We start from the raw sequence: 19649 nt of genomic DNA on the forward strand, positions 1-19649 counted from the left end.
TTATTTCTTAGTTTATCTACAAACATTTTAAATTAATTACAAATTGAAAAACTTCAGGCAATGTCAAGTGTCAAAGTGAAAAATATTAATCAGTTGATAACGTGTGTTTGGCTCCGAAATTTTTTTGCAGTCTCTTATAAATATTTCAATTTTATGTGTTTATTGAGTTTATACGATTTTTACAGAACTGTACATATATTTCCTTATATGTTCGTACGTCTTGCTGTACATAATTTGTATGTCCTTCAGCAATTTCAAAATAAAGTAAAAGCAATTATTGTCTCTTTTGTTTACTCACTTTGTCCAACTTTCTCGGAGATTTCGGACCACAGCTTCAACGTGTGGTTCATGTCGCTATATATCATACAGTTCTTGATACTCACGCGCGCACTCAATTCCATGGTTATCGCACAAGTGAGGAGCGGCAGCCCTTGGCCCTTCACGCGTTCCCACTAGACGATCATTGACGATCCCAGCCGAGCCGTTCCGGTCTCAGATCGGATGGAGACCGACGAGATGATCAGTTGATCTTTCCTTGCACGGCTCGGAACATGAAGTGAGGACGATTCCATTGAATTACATACAAGCGATTTTTGATCAGTCTTGCTCAGAACGGCTCGGCACATCTAGTGTGAACCGGGCTTAATATAGGCCATGCAAGCATCAATATATATCATATGTAGTAATGTGAATGTCGCATCAGGAGCGTGACAGTTTCCAGATATTATCAGAACGCCATGACGTCAGTCACACTGACCTAGAGAGCAGAATGAAAAAGAACGACACGCCAAGCATAATGGTTGAGAGCGAGCTTTATCATCATAAAATTGTCAGAATCAAAGTTCATCATCCATATGCCAATAGTCAATTGCTTTAAATGTGTGTGTAGTTAAGAAATAATCCCCTATTTTCCAAATTCCATTTAGTGAAATCATTGACGATCAGTTTCTCATTCCTTGTATAAGTGTGTACCAATGTACAGTAAAAGAAAGCCAGGGGCAATCTACAGAATATAGAATACCTATATTTTACTATGTAAAAGGAAAACTATAGTCTACCATAAAACACGGGTAAAAAAGCTCTTCAAGGGATCGCGTATGAAGTAGAAGACAAGCCACTGTGCGTACAGTATAATAGATATAGTACAAAGTTTCAGGACTGATGATGCCATCAAACTAAAATCGTCTCCAAAAACTCACGTTTCCGTACATTACTCCGCTGCATCCTGATTAGCTCACTGCTTAGCGGTTGGCTTCCCACCCAGAAGGCCGAGGTTCGAATCTTGGTGGATCCTGGGTCGAGATTTTCATATCAAGTATCACGTGACATGAGGAAGGTCTTAAACCCCGGCCGAAACCAAAATGAGCCTGAGAGGCTCCACAGACCCCATAAGTAACTGGAGCAAGCTGAAGAAAGTTTTTCCGATCCCGTATCAAGAAATGAGACTAAGGGGCATACATACATACATACATACATACATACATACATACATACATACATACATACTTTACTCCACTGTATCCTTTCACGATGTAGTTGTGGCGAGTGAATCACGATTCTTTATTATTGCTCTTAAAATGGTAATTACAGCTTAAGGCATTCAAACAGTCATTTTTTTTTTCAATTTTGTATGCCCAGATAATTCAGTAATATGTTGGAAAAAATATTGCTGTTTTACCAAGAACCTTTTTCCTTAAAACTCAGACACTATCTAATATAAATTCTCGAAATGTTTTGAGTGCGTTTGGGCATATTTTACCTACAATATGATATGAAATCACTTCCTTGTATTGGAAAGTTCTTCAAATAAAAAACAAAATTTTTTTCAAAACATTCTGAAAAAATCAACACATTGTTTTTACACTACATTAAAAATATTTATTAAGCAATGTACTTGTCTGTTGTTGAAATGTTGTTGTACAGTAAAAGAAAGCCAGGGGCAATATGTAGAATATAGAATACCTACATTTTACTATGTAAAAAAACGCGTGTTAAGCTTACGACACTACCTGTAGACATATGATTTCCTCCACACTACACCTGTGGTGATTTGCGATACTTTACCGATGTTTATTGAGAATTTCATGTCCCCCCGACTCTTTGGAGTCTTAGCAGAGAGCAGAGAATGTGATTTCTCAGTATTACGTTCAAGAAAGTTGAATACCTCAGGGATTTGTCATACTGTTCGCTATCGCCATCAACGGTATAGTTGCCGCTGCTGGGGCTGCAGTTGTAATATTAACGTTGCTCGAAGTGGACTTGCCACAATGTGCATAGCCGCACGGTAGAAGAGATTCTGAATCGAATTGATGAGAGAAGATCAATTTGATTAAATTCGACGAAATGAAGAGTTAGAATGATAGGACACATCTTAAGACGCCCAGGAGTTGTTCAGTTGGTGAGGGAAGTGTAGGCGATAAGAACGGAAGGGGCAGGCCAAAATATAAACATGACAAGCAGATTAGAGCAGATGTAGGATGTACTGTAGTAGCTGAGTAGAAATGAAAAGGTTAGCACAGGATAGGCTTGCATGGAGACCTGTATCAAACCAGTCTATAGACTGATGGCTCAATAACAACAACAACATTTCATTTTAATGTTTGTGTCCATTTAATTTGTTCAGAGAAGATGATCACCTAGTTGCACTTTTAAAAAATAATCATAACCACCACCACTGTGTTAAATGATTGAATTATTGAATAAGAAAACTGATTTAAAGTACGTAGACTAAGTTCATATATATATATAAGAAATGTATTGCAGCCAATGGCCAATTTAATACGTGCATAGAGATTTAACACTTATTTGCAAGTATACCTTCGCTTTTCACTGCAAAACCCAGAGAGTGTGTCCTGTCTTTGCTTGCACCACATCATGTGATGTCTACCACACTTTTCTCCACACAGCAAACAGATGCGCTCTAGGTCCGGCTAATGGTATTTCTTTTTTGCTGTACACTATATGGTGAAAACCATGCACCTAAAATCTTGTTACTACATATCGTAGATCGTACAGTGCTTTAGTCCAGTCAGAAGAGAGCATCGCATCAGTGGCACAAAATACAGCCCATATCTCTTCTCATTCAGTTTCCATTTTTGTCAGCAGTGTATCATATCCTGGCGTAATGGGCAGCAGTATATTTTGCCTCGGGTCTTCTAGAAATATGGTTCTCTAGCTAGGACATATACTAGACGGAATGGTGTGTACTTTGAAAGGCATAACGCTCTCTTGAGATAGATTTTATCCTTTCCAGATCTGCCAGTTGTTTTCTCTAGAGGTGTATCCATACATTTTCTAATCCATAAGATGCGATTGGTGTTTTTTACATGGAACAATTGGATTGCTATCTTTACGGACAATTAGTGAATTTATTTTATGTTACTTATCGCATTCACTGCAGCGTTCGGTGTCTTATAACCTAAGCTGTAAAAATGTTTTCCCGGCATCTGCAAAGTTATCCCGAGGTACTTGAAATGAATTACCGACGGGAAAAGTATGTCTTTGTAGTATATCTTTCCCCGTTTCCCACTTTTCCTGAATGTCAGCATAATTGCCTTGTCCTCGTTCAAGCATAATTCATTATCTTCAGCCCAGTCTATATACCAACTTGCAGACTTTGATATCGCTTCTACTATATCCGCTGTGTCGACGTTTAACAGCAGGGGACTTAGAGGGTTTCCCTGGAGTGCGCCATCAGTTTATTATATCGGCTTGGACTTTGAGAGGATGTCACTAATCTCCACATAATTCCACTTAGAGAATATTTCGTATTGTTCTGCTCAAGTAGTGCTCTTCGCCTATCAATTTCTCCAGTTTTCAGTAGGACTGTTCTGTTTATTGTGTCAAAAAGCCTTGCTGTAGTCGATGAATACTGCGTAAAGTTTTCCACTTGGTGATGCTAAAGCTTTCTCTATTTCCGTCTCAAGACACTTGGTAGCTAGTGTGGTGGATCTACCCCTCCGGAATCGAAATTCCTCATCGGGTATCTGCATTGCTACATCGTCTCTCAGCCGTTCAGCTTCGATAGAATTTTGAAGAGCGCACATTTAAACGGCTATTCCTCTGTAGGCGCTCGGGTCACTGGCGTCTCCTTTTCCCTTGTAAAGCATTTTCAATTGTAGACCTCTTCCAGCATCCCCACGTCGAATGCACTGATTTAAAAGAGAGACTATTATATTTTTAAAGACGGGAGCCATACTTTTAAAGTGTTTTTTATAGGTTAGATCAGGACCACATGCATTGTTACTCTTTGTATTGTTTATCATCGTCTCTTCTTCTGTGAACAATGTTGGATGTTCTATCCCTAATGGGCGGGTTTCCCTGTCTTGAAGAACATACGATAAATGCTCCTCCAATATCTCCATTGGGATACTCCTTGGGAATCGGGATTGTCTCGGATTTAAAGCCCTGCAGGGGTTCTGCTCTGCTTCTTCTACAAGTTTTATTTCTTCATTCTCTTGGTATGATGTCGTTGCTGCGTTTAAGATGTCCTTGTATTATCTCCTTTTCTAGTTGTAAGCTTGAAGGTTCTCTATTGAGGAATCTCTTTAGACCTGATGTGGAGTTGTTAGGGCCACATTGCGGGCTATGATGCATACTTCACTTTTGCCTGTATTTTATCTCTTTTATGTTATTTAATTTTACCCAGAACATTCTAGGTTTTCTAAATGACACAGAATAATACACAGTGGTCTGATTATGAAAGGCGATAAATCAGATTAGTCTTAAAGGATAGTATAGGTAATAATTAAGCATGTTAAATAACATGAACGCCATGCAAATGATTTCGAAGAATCGAGACGGAGTATTTGATTATTGAAACAACTGACTCATCTTGTAGATTTCTTGACAGTTAGTATTTTTGTCGCCATGTCACGAAAGATTTTGTAATTGTTCCCCTCGCGCCAAAGAATACTCCAGTTACAGTAATTTTTCGAAGGTTATATGACTCAAGGAAGAAAGGGATGGTTGGATTATAAATATTAATATTATATTAATATTTATATTATATTAATATTATAATATTATATTAATATTATATTATTATTATATTAATATTATACATATTATAAATATTAATTTTAATATAAATATTATAAATATTATTTTCCTTATTGTCCACGTCAGTCGACTGAGAGGCTGAAGATTCAAAGCATACCGTCGGATCAATCATTTCTACTTCGTTCATCCGCCTATCAGTCACTATAATATCAATCCTGCGAGTGCTGCATCCATCGGCGTTGTAGCGGACTTCTTCGTACACTTCCAGATTTTTGAGACGAAGAGCATTAGCGATCATGTTTCTGATTATATTATGACGTTTGATTCTAAGTGGTTCTCCTTGAAGTAAGGTATATATATATTTTTATATTAATCACAGCGACTTATTAAACTTAATCTTGTAATAAAGAAATGAAACTAAATAAACTATATATTATCTGCTACTTCCAGACAAGTTAAATAATGTTCATGAATCCCCACAGCATCGCAGAAATGGAATCACACATAGAACTTCCCAAAATTTCATTACGACTAGTCAAGTTAACGATCAAGACAAACTTGACTCTTAGTCAATAATGTCCCTGCCCCAATTTATAACCACATCAGTAATTGCGGAACAAATTATGCTATTACCATTTTAAAGGACCCCTTTATGAGACCGACGAAAAAAGTGTTTGCTCGCCACAAGTTTGCAACACGAATACAGCAATCGAACGAGTCATTTTACGAAATACATTGAGGTATTGAAGCAACTAAGCAAAGAAATCTTTAAAGCAGTAACTGCTGAGAGAAATAGAGACGAGTCTGTCCGAGACGCTTTAATCAGTGGTTTACACGAGTCGTTTAAACGCCAAAGACTCGTTGAAAGTATAAATCTCTCGCTAAATTATGCCTTCAGTCAGGCACGGGCATTAGAACTAGCTCAGCAACAATAATCTTTTTTACCAGACTCATACACCAACAACATTAAATTCCATGTCAGAAGTTGAGGAACCTGAGGGCGTATGGGCAGCTATTACCGTGCGTTGCTACTTTACTGGTTTTAGCAAACACGCAAGAACCGTCTGTCCTGCTCGGGACGCTGTGTGCAGAGGATGCGGCAACAAATGGCCATTACCAAAAGGTATGTCGGCAGCGCTCTGCTAAGAAACGAACAGGTATTACTTCTTCTATTCGACCTGTTCTTCTATGCATAGCAAGTGCAACTACTGGCTTACTTAGGGCAATTGTATCGTTTTCTCTACGCGGAGACCTTATCTCGACCTTAACTGACACAGGGAGCACATCAAGTTCTGTCTGTGAAACTCTTGTACGTAATCTTCAATTCTCTGTTTTATGGAGCACCGGTATGGAAGTTTCTATGGCTTCCGGCAACCTACCTACGATCACCTTGCAGTGGAATATGCCATGTAAATCTAATACTATAAGGACATACTTATGAAACTGTCATTCAAAATATCCTACCTAACATCTGTTCAGATATTATCAATCACAATATTCTAAACCAACATTCCAGCGCAGGGCCTCTCAGGGAGCATGCACTGTGCACGGTGCAAAAGACGACTTCGCTTGGTTGACCAGACTGCAGACCCCCACTCCTCGATTTGGAGAAATAGCGTTGTACCTCTCTTTCCCCACGCCTGTCTCGCTCGCTACCCCTGTCTCCCTCTTCCTCACTTGCTCCGTAGCGTTCCAAATCCGAGCCGAGTTGGGCCGAGCTTAGCCGAGTAGCCCAGACGAAGCGTTGGTCCGAGCCGAGCCGAGCGGGACCGATGCACAGTGCACGGAGCTCTTGTGCCTCGATATGCACGCGTGAGATTTTGGGCGTGTGAGAGGCCCTGTTCTAGAGTTAGCATTCAATTTGGTGGTTACGACGACCTATTCGTTATTTGTATTTCAGCTCCTCCACTTAAGGAACCCGCTTTCCTATTTCAGAATATAATACCAAATCAGAAACCCATTTCTATTAAATATTGACGTCATACTGATTCAGATGCCAAGTTCTTTCTTTTCGTTCTGGCCATCTGAGGACCACGTTAATTCGTATCGGCTTCGTTTCTTCTGGTCTTTCTCCATGACCACTATTCTTTCATTGTCATACTTTGCAATCTTCGCTCTTCTGTCCATAATGATTTTGTTCTGGGCCTAGTTCTGTTTTGAAAACCTGTGCAAGCTTGATTTTTTTTTAAATTTCAAAATCACTCTGTTGTATATCTCTGGTTCCTGTATTCCCATTTCTTCGAGGTCCCTTTGTACCTTTTGGACGCAGTGTACTTTGGATCTCTTGTTCACAAGAAACTGATTTGCAGTGTTAACCTCCCCTGGCCCATACTCAGGATGATTCCGAAGAATACGCTCCTTCTTTTCCGTATGACGTACGAGATTTTCTCCTTCTTGGTATACAGTCCTTGGTTCGCTCGCCTCCTAAATGCTGGGGCTGTACCTTAACTAAGGCCACAACCGCTTCCCTCCCACTCCTAGCCCTTCCCTTTCCCATCGTCGCTCTACTTGTTCTATATTATGTGCATGTACTTCAACACAAGTTCCCAGCCAAGGCCAAATCTCAGCTCGCTGTTTTTTTATCCATTCTGATAACTAAATACAATATAGACGATCCTTTAACCTCAAAAATGTCGCGCGCGGTCGCGCGATGTTCTTCGATAAACAAAACACAATAGATCATGACACTATTCGATAGCCAAAACTACAGGATCCAGGAAGTATGGGCATAATATACAGCATTGCCACATCTCCAGTGAATACTTACTGTATCAATGAGTGTGCTCTATAAGTACTGTCTACGAAATGTAAACTCATATAAGTGAATACTTATTATAAGTGATCCGTTATTACTCGAGGGTTTCACTGTATAAGTCTGACTATGAATTCGGCCCTTTAAGATGCGATGGTGTAATGAAAATTGTCAGGGTTGAAGTAATTATCAAAGTGTATGTATGTTGGATATTCAGCCCATAGGCTGGTTTGATCCTCCACAGTTCCGCCATCAGCTGTCATAGATGGCCTAGGCGTCACTGAAGAGGCATACTAGGGTAATGAGGAGTGAGGTAGTTTCCCGTTGCTTTCCTCACCGAGTCAGATGTTGCTTTAGATATCAGTCTGCCAAGCCCACTGAAATGCATGCACCAACCGACCCTCTGAAAGACATTTTCACACCATTCATACCAGGGACTGGCTGCATAAGGAATGGTATTACTGGCATCACACATACCTCGGTCACTTTCATACTGTCAAAGCCAAGGATGAGACTGAGACAGGTCGATGAAGGTAACACATTTATTCTAGCCCATACCAGAAGACATAGTGCACTGTAAACATTACATCTCGACAGCAAAGGCATCAATACTTCAGAAAATAAGAAAGACGTGTATTCCTCCGTAAACTGAAATAATACCGCAGTAAATGAATTGTGATTGAAAATATTCCGTACAAAATGTAATAATTAGTACGGTACTTATGACGCAAATGGGGATTTATGAAAATATATTTTGAATTTTATGTCGATATGAGGAACGCTGTTACTGTTGGTTCCATTGTCGGTTGGTTGGTCACACTGCAGGAAGAGGAACCCACCACTCCCCGCAGGCCCGCTGCAAGGACGCGAGGAAACGTGAGCAGGCAGTCCTTTATTCTTTCCTGTGCGAGCGTTAATGGGAGATCGTACCTTGTATTCTGACAATGTTAAATTTCTCTCATTTAGGTACATTTATCTCAAGAACTATGCATGATAAAGAAGTAAAAATTTAGTGGCTGATAGAGCATGATTGTCTCTTCCAAATGCCATTTTTGTAGCTAGATAGTTTGTATAAAGTGTTTTTAAAAATCATTTCGTAAGTTATTAACAAATCCATATTTTTGAAATTAATTAAGTGATAATTTCCAAACTATTTTACTGAAGTTCTTAAAAAAATGCGTACATGATCTTGTGCCTATCCTTTGTAAAACGTATAATTTTCATTGTTCTAAGATAGTTAGTTCCTGAGAAATTGGTAATTATCAAATAATTAAATTGAAAAAATGTGATTTCTAAAAACCAAGCTATGCAAACTATTTAGGTACAATAATGGTGTTTGAAAGAGACAATAATAATGCTATTTGCTTTACGTCCCACTAACTACTTTTTTAAGGTCTTCGGATACGCCTAGGTGCCGGAATTTAGTCCCGCAGGAGTTCTTTTACGTGCCAGTAAATCTACCGACACGGGGCTGTCGTATTTGAGCACCTTCAAATACCACCGGACTGAGCCAGGATCGAACCTGCCAAGTTGGGGTTAGAAGGCCAGCGCCTTAACCGTCTGAGCCACTCAGCCCGGCTGAAAGAGACAATCATGCTCTATCAGCCACTAAAAGTTTACTGTTTCATCATGCACAGTTCTTGAGATAAATGTACCTAAATGAGACAAATTTAACATTGTCAGTATACAAGGTACAATCTCCCCTTAAGAATGGATATTGGTGAGCACATCTTTAAAGAGGGTGAAGTATCATCGTGAGTATCATGCTGAGAGGAAGAAATGACAAGGGATGTCTACAGGAACCTTAAAGAAAATTCCAGTCGATAGGGCGGTCAATTAGACTGGCAGGTTTCTGAATTCTAGTAGTATAAGTTTATAGTTTTGTTTTATTATTTGAACTTACTCATTCAACCATATTCCTCACTTCAGTTTTTTAGAGAGAGAGAGAAAAGGTCCTCGGTTCTTGATGCATGTTTAAAAATTGCATTGTACCTGTTCAGAATTCATTCAGATAAATTTATTTTAAAAGAAGTTTATCCCAGTGTCCCTATTATCTGATCAGTTATACCATTTGTTTGTATTACGTAAGATGAATCACAACAATAGCCCTCATCCAAAGCCATTTTAGGTAACTCTCCGAAGGAAACGTTATCTGACAAGTAGGTAGAAAACCAAGCGTCCCATTGGGGTACCTGTACCCTTATGATCCCAACCAAAACGTAACAGAATGCAGCTTATGGTGCGCGTGGTTCTATCTGGCGCATGCAGTGTTTCCTAACACCCTACAAACTTAAAACATGGCGTGTGGGTAGTTTTCGCTGTAGACAATGTAGAATGTTAAAAACTAATTATTAATCAGGGGAGGGGGTGAGGGCTAACCAAAGTAGAAAATGGCCCCCGAAATGACATCAGCCTGCAAGGCAGATCCTCGTCAGTAGCGGCGAGTGGGAACTAGAAATGAGGGGGGAAATATTCAAACAACAAAAAAAGTACCGGGAGTCCTTGATATAGTGGGGGGGGGACAACAAAATTGAAAGGAAAGTTACAAAATGGTAAGATTTTGATGCTTTCTGAACGAATTTCGACAGAGTAATAAACGCTGACAGTTTACCTACAGTAGTTAACCGCAGTAATAATAGGTGTTGGGTTTTTGGTTGTGTTTTTTTTTTTTTTTTTCAGATTTTGATTCAATACTACAGTAACAGTTTCACCAAAGGGAACAATTGCACATGCATTAGGCATACTAATAAATAGAAGTATGGCGTGATTATACAATAAAAACATTTAGTATCTGACTACACACTAAGAAAGTAAGATGCTGGATAGAACCACACAGATAAACTGCCTGAGTGAGACTGCCAGACTGAAGAATGCGCGCGCCAAGCGGGTGAATCATACCTCATTGTCCATTGGCAAAAATATACTCCTGCTTCCCTTCCTCACAGCACATGCTAGAAGTGCTTCTTCTTCTTCTTCTTTGTTTGTTCTTGGACTCTGCGCAGCGCACTACGTCCAGTCACTGGGTGCTAGAAGTGCGATTACCATCCGATGGCACGAACCTGCGCGAAGCCCCGAGCGTGGAGGGGAAAGTAGGGGGAGCAAGTTAGTGGAGGGGTTGACTACTGCTGAGCTATTGGGAGCGAATTGAAGCCTTATCACCCTACTCGTTCACATACGAAACTCATATTGTGCGCAAAGATTGTGCTGTGGCGCTGTACGAATTAGTTAACTGCGTTGAATGAATTTTGTGCATATTCTCGTTCAGTAATTTTTGTAAATAATTAAAGAAATTAAATAAGACAACAGCGCTTGTATACATTGTTTTCTCTCAATCCTAGTTTGAGGTGGCTAAAATGGAACAACATTTTTTTCTCCACAAAGAGGGGGAGGGGGCAACTTAAAGAGGAGCTAGGGCTCTCAAATTCGCATTGTGGTTTGGCGACCACAGGTTCCCTAGCTGAGTCAGATATTGCTTCCACTTACATGTGCCAGGTACCTCGATTTTATTTTTCATATCTGGCGTCCCTTGGTGAACACTTTTTCTTTTCCGACCCCGACGGTATTAGGTTTGCAAGGCCAAGGGCATGTGTCATGTTTGCACCCTTCGTGGATCTTTCCTTTCCCTCTGCGATGCCTTCATTTTTCGGAGTGTCAGACCTTTTCCATTTTCCTTCTGATTAGTATTAATAGAAGATGGTTGTCTAGATGTACTTCTTAAAGCAATAATCACCACCACAACCACCTCACATCCAGACGCAGAGGTTGCCTATAGGCGTCAAATAGAAATAGTCAGGTATTGTCTCGGACACTCTTGGCACTAGAATGCATACGCTTATTTGAATGAATAAATAAATAAATAAATAAATAAATAAATAAATAAATAAATAAATAAGTTAAATAAAGCTTACCTGGTACGAAGCGACTCGGTACTGGGCCGTGATAATCCATCTCGTTGGTCACATTGAGGGCGTAGAGGACCACTCCTGCTATCAGCAAGGGCAGCCACAGAAGCCAGCGACCTCCTTGAGGCTTCTTGTCGGCCACCGCCTCGGGCAGCAGCCCCATCTGAAGAAAAAAAAAACATGCATGTTATATCATAATGTTTTATTCTGATTTAAAATATGGATATTTAGATTTTTGCTGAAGGCACACTATCTGAAGAAATTGAGATCCATGGAGCAATCAGTTACGGCAATGTCCCATCTCTCCTTACGTTTAACAAAGAAGAGGCCATAATGAATGAGGCACTGGGGTTACTACGTACAGAAAGAGTCTGCATCAACGAGGAGCACATCATCAACATTTTGACCCTTCCAACTAAGAACATCGTATCTGCATAAAGTAAGTTGTTGAGGAGCGCAGTTTAAAGTTTTGAAAATTACCAACAAATCAGAGAGTTTTTCAATATTAACGTTATGGAATGCATTTACTGCCTAGTTTATTTTGCCCCATGACGGGTGTTGTAATGTATTAAATAACTTTTTACATGTAGTTATGATATTACTGAACTAGAGTTATCCAACGAAAAACATCGCATGTGAAGTTACGATATTCTTCATTGGAGATGTGTGAAAAACTAACTGCATACGTCAAGTTACGATGTTTGGACATTTTAATCCAATAATGACCACCAACTTCAAATTATTATTTTTTAAGTTAAATTTTATTTTTACTCCTTAAAATGAGCTGAAAGGAAGAAGTGATTGAACTTAACTCTCTTGAGATTATTGCCTGTGAACATGGAGTCAGATATGTATTTCAAAATACAATAATTTACAAGTTAGCGATTTGGAGGTATAAGGGTATTTTTAACAAATTATTACCGGTAGTTATTATTTTTACCTCTCCAAATTTGTTATTGTTTGGAAAATACAAATATAAAAACCTAACCAATTGAACTGTGAGACCACTTCCTTTTATCAGCCTTTGTTAGTCACTTATTGTGCCGGATTCAGTTGGTTCGGCTACAACAGTTTTCAGATTTTTGCAGAAATGTTCGTACATATCTGGAGTGAGATTATGTGCACATAAAGACAGCAGGTTGTTGTTCTTTTCCGGAGCTACTGGCAACAGTTACTTATAAGAATTACCGACTTCCAAAGTGCGAATTGATTCCTGTCTTCCTCGTCGTTTCTGGCTAAACTTCCTCATTCCTACTCTAATAGGAGGCTTTTAGCTGTTGCTGGTAAAAACTACTTGCACGATCTCCTTCGAGTCTGGATTATTTTACATATTCAATCAATACTGATCCGCAATTAGGGCAGTCGCCCAGGTGGCAGATTCCCTATCTGTTGTTTTCCTAGCCTCTTCTTAAATGATTTCAAAGAAATTGGAAATTTATTGAACATAAGTTATTCCAATCTCTTACTCCCCTTCCTATAAATGAATATTTGCCCCAATTTGTCCTCTTGAATTCCAACATTATCTTCATATTGTGATCTTTCCTACTTTTAAAGACGTCACTCAAACTTACTCGTCTACTAATGTCATTCCTCGCTATCTCTCCGCTGACAGCTCGGAACATACCACTTTGCCACTCTTTTACTTACAGCCCTCGTAAATTCTTCGACTCCGTTAAAATGACCGAGCGATTTGGCAGTGCGTTTGGGGTCGCGCAGGTGTGAGTTTGCATTTGGGAGATAGTGGGTTCGAATCCCACTGTCGACAGCCCTGAAATGGTTTTCCGTTGTTTTCCCATTTCACGCCACGCAAATGCTGGGGCTGTACCTCAGTTAAGGTAACGACCGCTATCTTCCCATTTCTAGGCCTTTCCTATCCCATTGTCGCCATAAGACCTATCTGTGTCGGTGGTGGTGGTGATTATTGTTTTAAGAGGAAGTACAACTAGGCAACCATCCTCTAATTAACACTAATCAAACGGAAAAATGGAAGGGACTCGACACTTCGAAAAATGAAGATATCGGCCAAAGGAAGACAAAGGGAGCGAAGGGCGTGAAAATGAAAGACTCCCTAGCCCTCGCAAACCTAATAGCATCGGGGTCGGAAAAGAATAAGAGTTGACCAAGAGAGGTCGGGTAGGATAGATGAAAGTGAGGAGCCTGGCACAAGTAAGTGGAAGCAATGCCAAGACTCACCTAAGGGCCACGTGGTCGCCGACCCACGCTCCAAAGTTCAGAGCCCCTGGGGCCCCTTTTAGTCACCTCTTACGACAGGCAGGGAATGCCGTGGGTGTTATTCTACCACCCCCACCTACAGGGGGCCTATTTGTGTCGGTGCGACGTAAAGCAAATAGCAAAAAAAACTATACCGTCGTCACCATAAGACCTAGATTATCAGTGATGGTGCGATATAAGGCTAATTGTAACATTTGTTACAATGCGGGAGTCATCGTTATAATGTTTGACGCTTGCCTTAGTGCGCGGCAACGTAGTAATCCTGCTAACTTGATTAAATAACTGAGGAATTCCAGCCGCACAAGCACACAAACACTAAACAACCTACTAAACCACTTATCAAACACAATAGTTGCATACTGTTGCAACAACTTCACACAGTGTACTTTGATAGCGAATTCCATTGATCCATTCCCCATTTAATAGCTCGACCAGGCCAGGCAAACGTCTTGTTCAACACTTAGTGAAGTAAGATGCGATGCAGCATTCCAAATTAGATGCAGTTTATCCTACCATTTACCGCCAATGAGTACCAAAGCACTTTTCGCAAGTCTCTTTAATGGGAAAATTCACAGTTTACTTCAGACTCCTTTCATTACATATGTTAGATGGTTGCAGTTAATCTTATACCAATGCACTGCCAGTAAATACCACAGAATGTAGCCTATCGCAATTCTTTTCAATGCAGAAATCGCAGTTTACTTCAAGTACCGGTACTCCTTTCATTACGTAAGATGATGACTGTAAATTACGACTGATACAGTGATATGGAAGCATGAAGGTAATTGTTATACACAGTTTTCAATTGTGCTTCACGTCGCACCAACACAGATAGGTCTAATGGCCATAGAGTTAGTAAATAATACACTAGAGGTAGCAGTGGCGCTGCAGTCGCGTGCGAAGTTGAACGAGCGCCCTGTTTGACAAAAGCTGGATTGTTTGGCACTGTCACTACAGGCGTTTCTCGATTAATTGAGATATTAAACTTCTCTTAAGGAAAATGTCAGTCTGCTGGGCAGCTTATTGCTGCACAGGGAGGTTCATAAAGGGCAATGCCGTATCATTCCGCAGGTATGTTTATTTGAAATTCATTTTCGTGCGAATATGTGACACTTATGGTCATTTGGTTTGGCCTACTTGCGCTGACCTCGCGGTTTCTTTCCCTGTCAACGTGAATGAGATTCTTTGAATTTTACCATGAAGACGAAAATTAATGTTTTAGGAGCTATAAGGGAAGGCATTTTCTTTCACTGAATGGCCATGTCTTTGAAAGCAAATACAGGCCTATGTATACATCGTGCTGGCAGATCATACATGCATGATCCTAATAGGTTAACAAAGACAATTTTGTTTCGTAACCAGTAAGTTGATACACTATTACTCTTCGTTATAATCAGAAAGTAATGTTGATTTCGTAACATATTTCTTACAGCGCTGATTATATTGACAGGTATTATAACTGGCTCCTCATGGCCATGATTACTCAGTGTTTAGAGGTTAACCTGATATATTTCTTTTCATTTCTTGCAATGCTACTGATGTGCATGATGCCGAGCGAGTAGCTGTGAACTTGGATTCGGGAGATAGTGGTTCGAACTCCACTGTCAGAAGCCCTGTTGATGATCTTCCGTGGTTTCCCGTTTTCACAACAGGCAAATGCTGGGGCTGTACCTCCATTAAGGCCACGGCCACTTCCTTCCCACTCCTAGCCCTTTTCTATTGCATTTTCTCCATAAGACTTATCTGTGTCGGTGCGACGTAATGCAAATTGTAAACAAACAAAATATTATTGTGAAGATTTTTTTCAATCCTGTTCAGTCATATCATTTACCACTCTCACTTTCATTAAAGGAAGTTATTTTACAACTTAAAATCTTAAAGCAAATCAAACATTTCACGAAAAGCCAAATAAAGAACTCCATAATAGACTGAATAAGGATGTAAAGGAGAGGGCATATTAGTCTCTGGTAAGACGCCAACTAGAGTATGGTTCCAGTGTATGGGACCCTCGCCAGGATTACCTGACTCAAGAATGGACAAAATCGAAAGAAAAGCAGCTCGATTTGTTCTGGGTGATTTCCGACAAAAGAGTAGCGTTACAATAATGTTCCAAAGTTTGGGCTGGGAAGAATTGGGAGAAAGAAGACCAGCTGCTCGACTAAGTGGTATGTTCCGAGTTGTCAGCGGAGAGATGGCGTGGAATGGCATCAGTAGACGAATAAGTTTGAGTGGCGTCTTTGAAAGTAGGAAAGATCATAATATGAAGATAAAGTTGGAATTCAAGAGGATAAATTGGGGCAAATATTCATTTATAGGAGGGAAGTTAGGGATTGAAATAACTTACCAAGGACCGAGCTCCATAGCTGCAGTCGCTTAACTGCGGCCAGTATCCAGTATTATTTCATGCCTTCATTTGTGGCGAAGTTAAGGCTCACGGCCCTCTCTTACACTTAACCATATATCTAATAAACTTTATAAAACAGAATATGAAATAATATAACAAAATATAAATCCTAACCTCATTCATTCTTCCATTCATACTGCCATTCATACAAGCTGGTTATACATTTAATAGGTAATTTCGGCAAGACCGCTTAAAAGAAGCTAAGGAAGTGCAATTCCTAACACTAACTGGAAGGGAATTCCATAGCCTTGCACCAGACACTTGAAAGGAGCGGTTAAATGAAGATGAGCGATGCACAGGAATTGAGAGTATAGTAGTCGATCGTGTGTTGTGTTCATGAGAGGAGGAGAGTAAATTAAACTTTGAGGATAAATACTGGGGTTTAGATTCATTCAGCAGACGAAATACGAGAGTAGCAACGTGAAGATGTCGTAGTTTATCGATTTTTAATCAGGAGAGAAGTTCATAATAGGAGGAGATATGAGTTGAAAATTTAATTGAAAATATAAACCTAATGCATGAGTTCATTGCCCTCTGTAATTTTAGTGTCTGTTCCATGGTGGTATCTATCATTACAATATCACAATAATTAAGTATGGGAAATATGAGGGCCTGGATAAGTTTAATTTTCAAGCTTAGTGGAAGAAGTGATTGGCGAGTTTTGAGAGGGTGGGTGACGAGTGAATTTTCCTACAGATGCTTGTTATGTGCTCACTCCAATCTAGTGTGTCACTTATGTTAATTCCAAGATTTTTTACCGACTTCTGAAATGATATAGCTACACCACAAAGCAAAAGTGAAGGCAATAATTTCTTATTAAGGATATTTAACTGCCTTTGTTGCCCTATTATAATAGCTTGTGTCTTTTTAGGATTAATTAATCAATTTTTTTATTAGAATAGGAGCTAATCAGATTTAAAATGGAATTCATCTGATGAATTCCAAACTCAATATCAATAGCTTTACACTGAGAATATATTTGTAGATCATCTGCATATAAATGATACTTACAGTTACTGAACTGAGAAGATATATCATTGATATATAGAGTAAACAGAAGAGGTCCAAGCACGGATCCCTGTGGGGCACCTGTTTGCTTCGTCTTCCAGTCTGTGGTAATGCCGTTTATGACAACACGTTGTCGTCGATTGGAGAGGTACGAAGCAAAGAGCTGAATAGCAGAGGGACTCAGATTAAATATTTGAAGTTTCGCTAATAATATGTCAATATTTACTGTGTCAAACGCACTACTGAAGTCAAGTAAAATAAGTATAGTCACTTTCCGCTCATCTATAGCTCGTCTAATGTCGTCTGTAATTCTTAGTAGTGCCGTCCCTGTGCTATGTCCTTTCTTGAAATCAGATTGGAAGGGGTCACGCAGAGAATATTGTTCCAGATATTGTTCAAGTTGGCTATAGATCAATTCTTCTAGAGCTTTAGACAGTGCTGAAAGAATGCATAAAGGACGAAAGTCGGATGCTACATTAGCTGGCGACCTTTTTGGAACTGGGACAACTTGTGCATCTTTCCACTTTGTCGGAAAATAACTACGAGAGAGGCATGCATTAAATAAGTCAGTAATAACCGGCAATATTATATCCATAATGTTAGTAATAAAGACAATAGGAATTTCATCAGCCCCTGTTGCATGAGATTTAATTGAAATCAGTACTCGTCTCACTTCAGACTCTGAAACAGTTCGAAATTCGAAATATGGGTGATCAGATGATTGTTGTCGTATTATAGACTTGATGGTGGCCTGCACTATATCGTGTTCAGGAGTAAAAACATATGTTGAAAAGTGTCTATTAATCTCGTCAACCGGTATTTCTGGTTTAGCATGGTTCACAGGAGGCCTTCCAATACCTCATGAACGAAGTTGTCGCCAAGTACTACCAGCGTTTATATTATTGGATAGACGCCGGAAGTAATCGAATTTCTTATTGCGGATAATTTGTTTAATTCGATTTCGCAGTACACGGTATTGTTCAAATGTGTCACCTGATAAATTTCGTTTGTAACGTCTATATAACGAATCACGCTGAGCCATCAAAGATTTAATTTCAGTTGTCAGCCACGGACAGGGCGGCAGTGTTACTTTCACACAGCGCTTAGGAGCATGCTTATTGTAAAGTCCATGAATATGAGAATTAATATTTTCCAGTTTTTCATCTATGTCATTCATTAGTATTATGTCACCCCAAGGACATTGGCATGCATCTTCTTTTAGGTGATAGAAATCTATATTTTTAAAGTCCCTAAAAGTCACGTATTTCGACCTATATTTAGGAACTCTTAGCGAATACGTTAAGTATATAAGGTCATGAGTTGATATTTCAGGAACAGGTATTTGACTGTGTTTAAGAACCTTGTGTGGATTATTGGTTATCATGAGATCAATTAGTGTATCGGAAGAGACGGTGGAAGTATGAACGTGGTTAGTTGGTTCCGAGGGCAATATTGTCATGTCACAGGAGAGAAAAATATTTCGAAAAAGTATTGTTTCACTAGTCCGAGTTAACAAACTTGTATTAAAGTCGCCTAGTATAATCACGTGTTCATAAGATGGTAAATGTCTCATTAAATCGTCCTCTAACTCAACAATGCCCCCTGCATTTGGAGGCCTATATACAACCCCAATGAGTACTTTACCCAGGCTAACGTCAATCACAGAGCTAAGAAAAATTATTAAATCCCTTAAGGACCAAAAAGCACCCGGGCCAGATGGAGTTCAAAACAAAATTCTCAACGAACTCCCGATCTGTGTCATAGCACACCTTGTTGAAATATATAACGCTGCTTTGAGGCTAGGCTACTTCCCTGACAAATGGAAGATCGCAAAAATTATTACGCTACCAAAACCCAATAAAATCCCCTCAAATCCCAATAACTATAGGCCAATCAGCTTACTAGACAGCCTAGGCAAGATACTAGAGAAACTCATCCTACATCGACTACTTGCCACAGACACCATTAAGACCACCATTCCTAACGAACAATTTGGCATCAGGCAAAATCACTCCACGACACAACAACTCATCAGATTGGTCAATATGATTACAAAATCATTAAATCATCATCGTGCTAGACCAGTGGTCTATCTAGACATTGCAGAAGCCTTTGACCGTGTATGGATTGATGGACTACTAATCAAGCTCAAAAACCTCCAAATAGATCCGATCTATTGGAAAATCATAGACAGTTATCTTACCAACTGAAGATTCTTATGTAAATGTCAACGGTCGACAATCAACATCTAGACCAATCCTGCCTGGAGTGTCACAAGGTAGCATACTAGGCCCGCTCCTATACTTGCTATTTGTTCATGATATCCCGCAAACGGAGGGGACCGAAATCG

At 39.6% G+C, this 19649-nt stretch overlaps 1 protein-coding gene across 1 annotated transcript in view; it reads right to left on the reverse strand.

Annotated features, from left to right (window-relative positions):
- LOC137500522 (uncharacterized) overlaps positions 1 to 17344 on the reverse strand; it is a 156814-nt gene extending 139470 nt beyond the window's left edge. The window contains exons 1-2 of the mRNA XM_068227443.1: positions 17303 to 17344; positions 11662 to 11818 (exon numbers count right to left, since the gene is read on the reverse strand). Coding sequence (XP_068083544.1) covers positions 11662 to 11818; positions 17303 to 17329 — 184 coding nt within the window. The 5' untranslated portion in view covers positions 17330 to 17344. The remainder of the gene's footprint in view (positions 1 to 11661; positions 11819 to 17302) is intronic.
- Between the last annotated feature and the right edge of the window lie 2305 nt (positions 17345 to 19649).

This window comes from Anabrus simplex, chromosome 4 (assembly GCF_040414725.1).
Source record: "Anabrus simplex isolate iqAnaSimp1 chromosome 4, ASM4041472v1, whole genome shotgun sequence".
Lineage (NCBI taxonomy): Eukaryota > Metazoa > Arthropoda > Insecta > Orthoptera > Tettigoniidae > Anabrus > Anabrus simplex.